Raw genomic sequence first — 11,434 nt, forward strand, 5'->3', positions numbered from 1 at the left:
TACAGCACTCTGTGAACAGACAGCTTCTTTAGCAATGACCTTTTGTGACTTACCCTCCTTGTGGAGGGTGTCAATGACTGTCTTCTGGACAACTGTCAAGTCAGCAGTCTTCCCCATGATTGTGTAACCTACTGAACCAGACTGAGAGACATTTAAAGGCTCGGTAAGCTTTAACAGATGTTTTGAGGTAATTAGCTGATTAGAGTGTGACACCATGAGTCTACAATATTGAACTTTTTCACAATATTCTAATTTTTTGAGATGCTGAATTTTGGGTTTTCACTAGCTGTAAGCCATAATCATCAAAATTAACAGAAAAAAATGCTTGAAATATATCACTCTGAAATTAACTTTTTGATGATATTCTAATTATTTGAGATGCACCTGAACAGCAGTGCCAGAGCCCACCCGTAACACTAGAACGTGAAAATTAAAGGTTAAAAAAACAGAGATAAGAAAACTACTGCAGCCACCATTTCTAAGAACTGGTAGGCTGCAATGTATATTTGTTCTTGGGTTTAGATTCTGTTATTTTTTTTCCTGTGGTTTTTAAGCTTATTACTGGATCAACCAAAAACATTTAGGGTGGAAAATGTTAGCACAGTAAGAGAGATTTGGAGTATAGAGGGTGGGTTGAGGAGAAAGAAGGGGTTGGGTGAGGCAAGGGGGTAACCTATAGATGTTTCAATGCATTTAATACATTCTCTGTATCTATTTCTCCTCTGTCCAGTCCCAGTAGTAAAACCGAATGTTGTAGCTGGCACGAAAGCCTTTCCCACGGCGGCAGCAGCGCAAGCGGCAGCCGCACAGAGAAACAAATTAAAAGAACCAGGGGGAGGATCGTTCAGGTAAGAAGTAAAAAAAAATAAAAATAAAAAATTACCACAAATTATACATGTAACTGTGGGGTACAACACTGTCCACCAAAAAGGAATGAGCGCTCAGCTTAGATGGACCATACAGTGCAGCAACAAGTCAAAGAATTGCTAACAATATCCAGACAGCCTTGCAGGAATGCTAAAGTCAGGAACCTCTCTCTAAAACAGTTGTTCTTCGCTTTTTTTTTTTTTATTTTTTTTTATTTTTAACCTCTGCTAAAACCTACATCTAGGATTACACAGTACACAAGCCTGATCAGTGATGCGTAGATATGATAAAGTCATAAGGAATATGGCGTACCTTTAACGTTTTTGACAGCAATTTTTAATGACCTACAAATTTTTTTTTTTTTTTTTTTTTTTTTTTTTTTTTTTTTATGGCCAGATCCACGATTGCCTTGACAATTTTTTTTGTTTTATTTTAAGATTTGTCTTAAGTTACTTTTCTTGTTCCCTTCCTCACAGGGATGACGATGATATCAACGACGTGGCTTCCATGGCGGGGGTAAACCTGTCAGAGGAAAGTGCGCGGATATTGGCAACAAATTCCGAGTTGGTGGGGACGTTAACGCGGTCTTGTAAAGATGAATTGTTTCTGCTCCCTGCGTTATTACAGAGGCGGATACTGGAGATCGGTACGTCTGTCCCTTCATGTCCCACAAAATACAGATTGATATATGATGATTGTTGGGGAAAAATGGGGCTGATACCTTTGTAAAATAAACTGATGTTTACCCCTGTGTAAGCCAATTTGCAGCTTACACATGGATCGGTCAATTATATGATCTGCATGCTTAAATTGGTCCAAGCTGGACCTAAACTTTTTACCCTTTAAGAGAAAAAAAAAAACACATTAAAGTGTTACTAAATCCTCGTTTTTTGGGAAGGGGGGGGGGTAATTAAAGTAACAAACATGTTCTACTTACCTGCTCTGTGCAATGGTTTTGCATGGAGCACCCCCAATCCTCTTCTGGGGCCCCCCGCCAGCACTCCAGGCCCTTCCTCTTAGGCAGGTGCCCCCACAGAAAGCCGCTTTCCATGGGGGCACCCATGCATGCTCGCTCACGAGTCCCGTTGCATCTATTGACACAGACAATGGGACTCGCCCCCCACCCCCGTGTCACAGCTTTTGATTGACAGCAGTGGGAGCCAATGGCTCCTTCTGCTATCAGTCAGTCCAATGAGGAGGCAGACAGCGGCGAGCACCAATGCTCTCATGTATGTTGCTGGATCGGATCAGGCTCGGGTTAAGAAAGAGGAGGTGGGGGTTCTGCAGCACAAAAGGTTTTTCACCTTAATGCATAGAATTCATTAAGGTGAAAAACCTTAAGGCTTTAGAACCACTTTAAGGCCCCTTTCGTACGGGCGATCCAGTCAGGTCCGTCTGTCAGGTGGACTTGATTGGATGGTCTGTGCATCCCTATAGATTGTCGGGGTGTAAGGCTCCATTCACACTTTAGCGACTTGTCATGCAACTTTGGACCTCAAGTAATTTCCGATGTTTTTTCAATGATAACCATTCATATATATCCGCAACGCAGCAACTTTAAAGTGCTCTACTTTGGTCTGACTTTCATGCAACTTGAGGGCCACAGACTTCAATGTTAAAAAAAGTGTAAATGAGACAGCGCTGCATAGGTATGCAAACACACAAAAATAAAAACAAATCAAAACTAGTCTGCAATATAAGTGTTCAAACAAACGTCCAATAATATTATATAAAGTGATAATTTCTTCTGCTGACATGCGGGGAGATGTGAAGTGTTTCTTTGCTTCAAACAACCTCCATATGCATAGTGCTCCCGCCACCACATGCAATGCTCGCTCACCTCCTTACAAGACCCTGCTAGGGGTCAAACACGCCTTGCACTCTGTGCAACTCTCCCTTCAGGAAATTCTCACTGGTCCTTGATGACCTCTGTTGGACTCTCAAGACACATAATGATCTATATCTGATGAGGATTCCTTCCACTGTGCTACTTCAGACTTGAATCCAGTGTAATCCACATTAGCTGTCGGTAGTTTAAAAAAATACATGGAAAAAAACAGAAAGCGCCTCCAATAGTGCAGTATCCGAGGGACTAAAAATGAACCCCTCTACCCCAGCTAATATACAACTCATATTTATTAAAAAGTTTTAAAAGCATAGATAATACATCAGAAAGGTCTCACTTAAGATTCCATCTCTACTAGTTTCAGCACCTCACACGTGGCTTCATCTGGAGGAGACTTCAATGTTAACCCTCAGAGGTTGCATGAAAGTCGTACCTGAATATTATACAATGCAACTTGTGTGCAACAGTTGTCCATGATCACTGGTCAAAGCCAAAGTTGTATTCAAGTTGCACCGATCCAAAGTCAGCGCAACTTTGGAGCCTAAACGGACTTGTGTCAGTTTGCACCCCCCTAACGCCACTCCAGTCCACTAAGAAGAGTATCGGTCCTCTTCCGTGTAGGCGGCTTGGATCGAAGGTAAGTGGTTGTAAACTGACAGCCGGTCTGTTTACACCGGACCACCCATTGAGCGGAGTGGGCTTGGTCTGTGTCCACCCTGCATAAACTGAGCGGACACAGACCAGTCATCCATCTGCGCTGCTCAGCAGGGGATTAGTGGACAAATACCCTGCTGAGCAAAGCGGATCCACCCTGTGTAAAAAGGGGCATAAGAAGGAAGCGTGATCACCTCCTGTATGCCTGGCAACAGCTGCTCTACTACCCTCTGGCAATAGAAACTGCCGTCCATGTGGAGTCCCTATTGTGTTCACATTATATTCATCAGTGGAAAGGTACATTTATCATTTGGAAACTTGCACACAAATGGTATTTGATCATTGGCAGCTTCCATTTCAGTGTGGCTTTTTTTTTTTCATTACTAGGTAAGAAACACGGGATAACGGAAGTCCATCCAGACGTGGTCGGTTATGTCTCGCACGCCACACAACAGCGATTACAAAACATTGTAGAAAAAATCTCAGAAACTGCTCAGCAAAAGAACATCTCTCACAAAGTAAGTATAGGATATGGTCCCCCACTTAGCCCTGGCAATAAAGAAGACCGTCCCAAAATTTGCATTGCCATTGTGCTGACTTGGCTTTCAAAAGCAGCAAATTAGGTTGATTTTAAGATAAGCTAAATGGGGGTTATTTACTGAAGCTGGAGCGTGCAAAATGGGGTGCAGTTCTGCATAGAAACCAATCGGCTTCCAGGTTTTATTGCCAAAGCTTAACTGAACACTTTTTTTTTTTTTTTTTTTTTAAATCTTGTTTGCACTGATCAACACATTTGTTTTTACTTTTTATATTTGTGGATCCACGCATATGTAGCTAGCTGGTTTTCGGCATATTGCTCTGCACAGGATAAAAAAGCAATATATAAGGCTCCGTTCACATCTAGGTGACCCCAAATCGCGGGATGCCCGTGCGATCCCCGTCGCTTCCAATGGCACTCCGATCGCGCCGCGATTGTAGCCAGCCTCTTCTTGAACTGCTTTTGAGCAACAGGCGTCCCGCGATTGTTTGATTTTACCGCAATTACTCGGGCGACAATCGTGGCAAAATTACACAGCGGTTGGGGGATGGAATTTTAAAGCGGAGTTCCACCCAAAAGTGGATCTTCTGCTTTAAGCGCTCCTTGCCACGTTTGGCATGTAATTTTTTTTTTCGGGGGGGGAGTGGGTACCTGGTTTTGACAGGTACTTCCTGTCCCACTTTCTGCGTCTGTTGTCTTGCCGCCTAGGCGACTCCTCCTCTCCCCCTAGGCAGCCCCTTCCTCTCTGCAATCTTCTGAGACACATCACAGGTCCCAGAAGATTGCCTGGCCACTAGGAGAGCTCAGCGCGACTCGACTTCACAGCTGGGTGCCCACACTTGCAATGACGGCGGAGAGGAGGGGGAGAGGAGCGAGGCTTCGGCCCCCTGCATCTCTGGACCGAGGGACACATGAGTGTCTGTTTATTAAAAGTCAGCAGCTACACTTTTTTTTTTTTGTAGCTGCTGACTTAGAAAACTTAGAAATGAGTGGAACTCTGCTTTAAGTGTTCTTTACATTGATCACATTGGGCTTAATCATATTTATAATAATAATATTATTATTATTATACATATTAACAGCGTAGCACCACCACTGTTCTCTATTTATCACTCATTAGCTATTAACTTGCAGCAGTTAACCACTTCAGTACACCTAAAGTGATAGCGCAGGAGCACTTACCCTTTAGCCTTGTGGTGAAGTTCCTTTTGGATTCCTCCAGACTGCGAAACGTGTTGTCACGGCAACTAGGATGTTTGTGGTTCAAGCCTCTTTCCTGTGAATGCTTCCTCCTGGACCTTGAGCAATTCCTGTGAGGTCACTTCTGGTCCGGACTGTGCTGTATTACACACCCTCTCTATGCGTCCTCTCTAGAGCTATCCCTTATACCATCATTGGGGAACACACTGCTCTTCCAGTTTGGCGATCTTCACAGCAGACAGGGCTGGTATGCTACATTTGTTATCTTTGGCATAATTATATCAAAGCATCTTTCATCCCAACTCGTCTATTTTAAAGTGGATCTTTATGTGCTCAATAAATCTTTTTTGCTAGTGATCATTTAGATACATGCCTTTTCTTAGACTGGAATATAGCATGTCTAGCACCACCTTGTGGCCACTTACCAACAGCGCTCTTGTCTGGATGTTCTTTTCTATGATCATTCCATAACCTGGTGGTTTATTTGAGCAGCAGGGTTAAGTGGCCGATTACCTACCTTATTGCCACCACACATCTATGCTATCAAGCCTGTAGCACCTGGATGTTGGTACTAGTTCTTTGGATCCCTTTGATCAGGAATATGCTCTTTCAGATAACATTCCTGCCCTGCACTTCATGCTTGTTAATGCCTCGATCTTCTCGTATCTTCGTATGTTCTGGGGTATTCCGAGATCCATGACTGATCAGTCTTGGACAGACTCCTCAGCATTCTTCTACATGCTCCAATATTACCCAGGGGGTTGCAAAAAGTTCCTCCCCAATCCTTGGTGCTTTTTGGTGGTTTCCATCTCTCCAGTCTGGGGCTAAAGCCTCATTTTCACTCCTGCCGACCCTTGTGTCATTGTCTACCTTCCACCTTCTTTCTCTGTCACATTGACTTTTTGGAATCCTTGGGTTCAAGGGGTCACCTTGCTCTCAAGTGGGCTATTGGGTTGTACAAATTCTGTACATTCTCTGATGTACCTCACCTAGTGAGGTTGGTTGTCCGGCTAGGCACCCAAGTTTTATTCTCTTGACCCTTAGGGCTGTGGATGGTAGACCTTCTCAGGTGGACTGGCTGGTAGTTTCTTGCCTGTTAGGTTCCTCCTAACGCAGTGTTTTTATTTAGTTCAGTTGATTAAATCAGGTCTTTTGTGTTTTTATTGTTCCTCCTGTTATTGGTGGGTTCTGGTTGATCAGCTTCCTGCTGACTCAGGTACAGGTTTTTACTTCTGAGTGGAGCTGTTCCTCTGACATGTCCTCCATCAGGTTGATTCTTTATGCTCTCCCCTTGGTCATGTTAACTGGCTCCCCTATATATTAGGAAGCTGACCTCATCCATTCATGTTTGAATGTTGGTCCTTCAGGCAGCTACTACCCTGCAGACGGTCTCTCGTCCTCCCCTTGAGGCTTGTGAGTGTATTTTGCTGTGTTTTCACATCTTTTAGTTGGATGGCTTTTGGGTGTCTCAAGTGTATTTGAATCCTTGTGTCCCTCAATGGATGAGAAAGAAAACAGGATTTTTTTCCCCTGACCCTGAAATCAAGTTGTTGGAGTCCATTGAGGAACACGGGTCTCGCCCCTCTTGAGTTTTTGTTCGGCCCTGGCATAGGCTGGCTGACACTTGTGTGTTTTTTTTTTTTTTTTTTTTTTTGCCTATGTCCTTTCTCCTGTAGGAAACAATATAACCCCAACTGTACCTGTATTCCTGCATCCTGAAACGGATTTTACATTGCATTTCTCCCATTACACACAGATGTTACTTAATGCTATCTTTGGAGCTCTGTTTATATGAAGAATGTAGGGTGGTGTGTTAAACCCATAGGCCTTAATCCTTAATGACATGATGGATGGACATATATATATAGATATATATATATATATATATAGATATCTATATATATATCTATATATCTATAGATATATATATAGATATCTATATATATATATATATATATATATATATATCTCTATCTATCTATTTATTAGAATTATTTTTTTTTATTTTTTTTTTTACATTTCTGATCACATTGCTTAATCTTAAAACACTTTTGTTGTTGGAATGTATTGGCAGCCTAGGCAAGGCTGAGGTTTTCCGAGCCGCTGTGTGTGGATGATGGATCCCGACGGCAGCAGTGGCATTCTGTTTACATGTTGGTAGAATTGTTACCTGTATGCTTGATTTTTATTGATTCTTTAAAAAAAATTTTTTTTTTTTTTTTTTACCCAATGTCTCTTTCGTGCAGGAGGATGATCGGTACGAGCAGACGACCGATGTTCGGACGCAACTTAAGTTTTTTGAACAGCTCGACCAGCTAGAAAAACAGAGGAAAGATGAGCAGGAGAGGGAAATTCTCATGCGGGCAGCGAAGGTTTGTGTACAGTTTGCTGTTATATTAAGACATGCTCACATTATGTCTGCTTGTGCCGATATAGTCACTTCGCCTTCCGGTGATCAGTTGGCTATATCTTCTGTTTAGTAATTTTTGAATGATCACAGAAGTGCTCAGTACTAGTGTTTAGTAGTAAGTTCAGCGTGGCAGAGAAGGAGGAGATTGCAGATTCTGGAAATGAGGGGTTGTCTCCCCAAATGGACACACGTGTGTGTGTGTGTGTGTGTGTGTGTGTGTAAAAAAAAAAAAAAAAAAAAAAAAAAAAAAAAAAACCCTGATCCTTACTTATTTTAGCCAAAATGGAAGAAATCAGCATTATGATTGCCCTCAAAAGGGCTGGTTGTATCTGTAAGATTAGATGTCCAGTGCATCCCCTCCCCTTACATTAGAAATCAAGAGCCACCCCACCATCAGAAGTTGAGTTCCCCACTCTCCCTTACATCACAGTGCACCTTCTTTCCTTATGCTGCTGCTGGGAAGAAGCTGGATGCATTGCTTGAAAGCAGAAAGTAAGGGTCTGGAGGAGGGCTGGGGCTCTCCTGCAGGAGAGGTGCGAGGGCCACATGAAATGGCCTGGAGGGCCGGATTTGGCCCCCGGACCTTGTGTTTGACACCTGTGCTTTAGATGGTTTGTTTGAATCAAGGTTGCCCAAACAAAGATTTCCTTTACAAAGTGGTGCTGTTAGCGCTGTATCATGCTGTAGTGGCATCAGCATCCAAAATCAAGTCATGCTGAGTGCTTCTCAGTCATTCACAGGAAACCTTGCATTCTTAATGAATGCAAAGCTTCATTTGATTGGCTGAGGTGGTGATTGTAAAGTAATATGCCCATCTCTCCAGCTTGACCCAAGCAAACGATTTAAAGTGACAGAAAACCTGGAGATTTTAACCTATCGATGAAACTTGGCACTTTACCTGTCCAAACACTTAAAGAATAATTCCAGGTATGGATATTTGATGCATAGTTACATTGCTCCAGCTTGGACCAATATAACTATGTATATGCCATACCTATGGGATCCCTCTAGAGCTGGAAATCACTGTAATAGACACAGCATCTTCTGCGTCCTTTGTGGATTTGCCATCCTGCTGCATTTTGAACACAGGAAGTCGCTTGCTTGGCATGGTCACCATTCAGAGAATGATTTGCATTTTCACAGAATGCAAAGTATTCTCTGATTGAACGAGGTGGAGAATGCAGGGCATTGATGCAACACGCTCCACCTCATCCAATCGGAGACTGCTTTTCATTCATTGAGGAAAATGTAAATCAATCTTTGCTGCTGAGTGTGGAACCTCCTGTGTTCACAGTGCAGTACGACAGCCACACGAGGGCCTAGAACCCAGTGGCAATCACCGGTGTGGCATTGTCTACTAAGGTGATGTCCAGCTTCTGAAGCAGGGATATTGAATTAATATTAAAGGAGGGTCCGGTCAGTAGAATTTACTTCCCGTAGAGGTCCGAATCGCATGTTTTTGCTATTAACCCCTTTCCTTTACATCACAAGCCAATCCTCTTTGCATCACAGTGGAATATTTACATCACAGCGCAATGTTTTACACCACAGTCGCCCCATTTACATCACAGCGCAATGTTTTACATTTTACATCAGTGCCATATTTTACAACACTGCACAGTCCTCCCATTTACATCACAGTGCAAAATTTTACATCAGTTGCCCCATTTGCATCATAGCCCCCTCCCTTCCCAATACATATACAGCCTCCCCCCCAAATGGACACTGATGTGCGTGTCTGCCTTAACAGCACAGCTGCTTTACATCTGTATGCTCATCTTCCCATCCCCTTCCAATCCTAGCTTTCATAGCAAACCAGGGAAGGTGCAAGAGGTCTGCATGGAGGGCGGAAGCTTCCCAACAGGCAGCTAAATGGCACGGCTGTGGTGGTCCAGACAGGTCTGTCACTTGGTTGTAACTGTGTAAAAATATTCATACTTGGAGTTTATCTTTAAACCCTAACCTACCCCCAAACCTTGAGGGCAACTATAAAAGGAATGTTTGCGTCATGCTGCACTTGTCAGTTTTGTATTTCCTTGCTTAGAGAGCCCTGGGTTTTAGGGTTCTGGAAGCGCTGATCGCTTTAGGATGACCACCTTTACATAAATATACGGAGGAAAAAAGACCGAAATTCCTCCTAACGCTGATCTCTGTTCTGTGGGTTACTGTATGCAGATTGTAATTACAAAATCCAGCGTGCTCCTAACACTTGACTGAAATGCAGATTTGTCCTCTGACTTTCCCCCTTTGTGCTCCTTTCATAGTCTCGGTCACGGCAGGAAGATCCAGAGCAGTTGCGGTTAAAACAGAAAGCAAAGGAGGTGAGTCCCACCCTTGATGTGTACTTGCCTCTCGCTGTCTCAGCGGCAGTTTATTAATTTCTTTTCTTCTGTCCTCTTCTACAGATGCAGCAACAGGAATTGGCACAAATGAGGCAAAGAGATGCAAACTTAACGGCGTTAGCAGCTATCGGCCCTCGAAAAAAGAGGAAAGTGGATTCCCCGGGCCCTGGTTCAGGGTCAGAGGTATGTATCTGTTCTAAAGCTACTTTTTCAGCAGGTGATTGGTTGTACCATGAAGTAGCTTCAGTGTATGTGGTTATGGTCACGTCACGGCTGCGTTTTTGAGAGCTTCACCAGCTTTCCCAATTGTGCCAGACAGCAAGTGAAGGCAATTTTGATATCTGACATCTGAGTACTAATAGGGGTATGAGGCACTTTCCTAATAAAAAGAATTTCCACTGGACACTCACCTGCTGCTGTGGGGATGCCGTACTCAGAACTGCCACCAATCAGCAGCTCCAAAGCTACTAGCACTTTGCAGAACTACTTGGCTTTCCTAAGGGAAGACAGCTTGTCTATGGAAACCTATTGCCTTCCAGTGTGTGCTGTGCTATTTAATCAGGTGCGTTGGGTTTTGCAGAAGTTCGGGTACGGGCTGAAAGCTGCAAGATCCTGATATTGCACCCCTGTTCAGTGCCATGGTTCTCAATGATCGTAGGTGGCATGCTTTGCAGGCTACAGAGGGAAAAAATAATAAATGCAGTGCACATTGTTTTTCCTGCAAAAATATGTGCATTTATTTTTTCCCAAAAGACTCCGCCCATATGGCCATATCATTCATTCACAGATCCCTGTGAATCAATTAATTACAAGTACCAACAGCCTTTACGGCTGTCCTCATGTAGTTCTCAATGAACTACCATGGCGCTAGTGAGCACTGTGGTAGTTCATTGATTGTTCCTGTCTTTGTGAAATTGCCTGCCCATGCAATGAACAGACACTGACAGTCCGCAGGAATCCTGCATGGCACCAGCGATTTGCCGATCAGAGGTGCAGTGCTTTCCAGGCTCCTACAAAAAAAAAAAAAAAAAAATTGTAAATGCATTTCTTCTTTTTTTGCAGGTTAAAAAAAAAAAAAAAAGTGCATTTATTTTTGTTTTAAAGTGAACTACTCCTTTTAAGGGTCTTGTTTCAGGGTCTTAGAGAGACCCTTTTTATGCACTTGCACTGTTGCTCCTTTGCAACCAGCGAGAACACCTGGCATTTTTCAGTAGGGGGGAGCATGTGATATGCTTTTCTGTGATGGTGCCCGAACCTTGCAGCCAATGGCTAGTCACACAACCAGTCAGTGGTATAACTGCTCGCCAACGCAGGTAATATCAGCCCGGCTATGGGGGAGGAAGGCACTGAGTAATCAGGTGGTTGAGGGGGACACACTTTGCAAAGACACGGTCACTTCTCTTTGCAATGGCAATGTCGTGTCTTAAAGCAGAACTACACTGCATCTGAGCACCACAAACTAAGAAACGCTGTGTAATTCATAGTTAACATTCAAAATAAACTCCCCCATTCCTTCATGTCTCCATGCTTTATTTTGCTGAGAAATCTCTTTGAAAAATACGCACCCCCCCCCCCCC

The 11,434-nt window shown here is 43.3% G+C and overlaps 1 protein-coding gene across 1 annotated transcript in view; it reads left to right on the forward strand.

Annotated features, from left to right (window-relative positions):
* TAF4 (TATA-box binding protein associated factor 4) overlaps positions 1-11,434 on the forward strand; it is a gene marked incomplete in the record, with an annotated part of 77,189 nt that overhangs the window by 63,784 nt on the left and 1,971 nt on the right. Inside the window, 6 exon segments of the mRNA XM_073607531.1 lie at positions 731-848; positions 1,344-1,513; positions 3,755-3,885; positions 7,352-7,477; positions 9,780-9,836; positions 9,921-10,040. Of these exon segments, the coding sequence (XP_073463632.1) occupies positions 731-848; positions 1,344-1,513; positions 3,755-3,885; positions 7,352-7,477; positions 9,780-9,836; positions 9,921-10,040 (722 nt within the window).

Source organism: Aquarana catesbeiana, linkage group LG12, assembly GCF_042186555.1.
Source record: "Aquarana catesbeiana isolate 2022-GZ linkage group LG12, ASM4218655v1, whole genome shotgun sequence".
Lineage (NCBI taxonomy): Eukaryota > Metazoa > Chordata > Amphibia > Anura > Ranidae > Aquarana > Aquarana catesbeiana.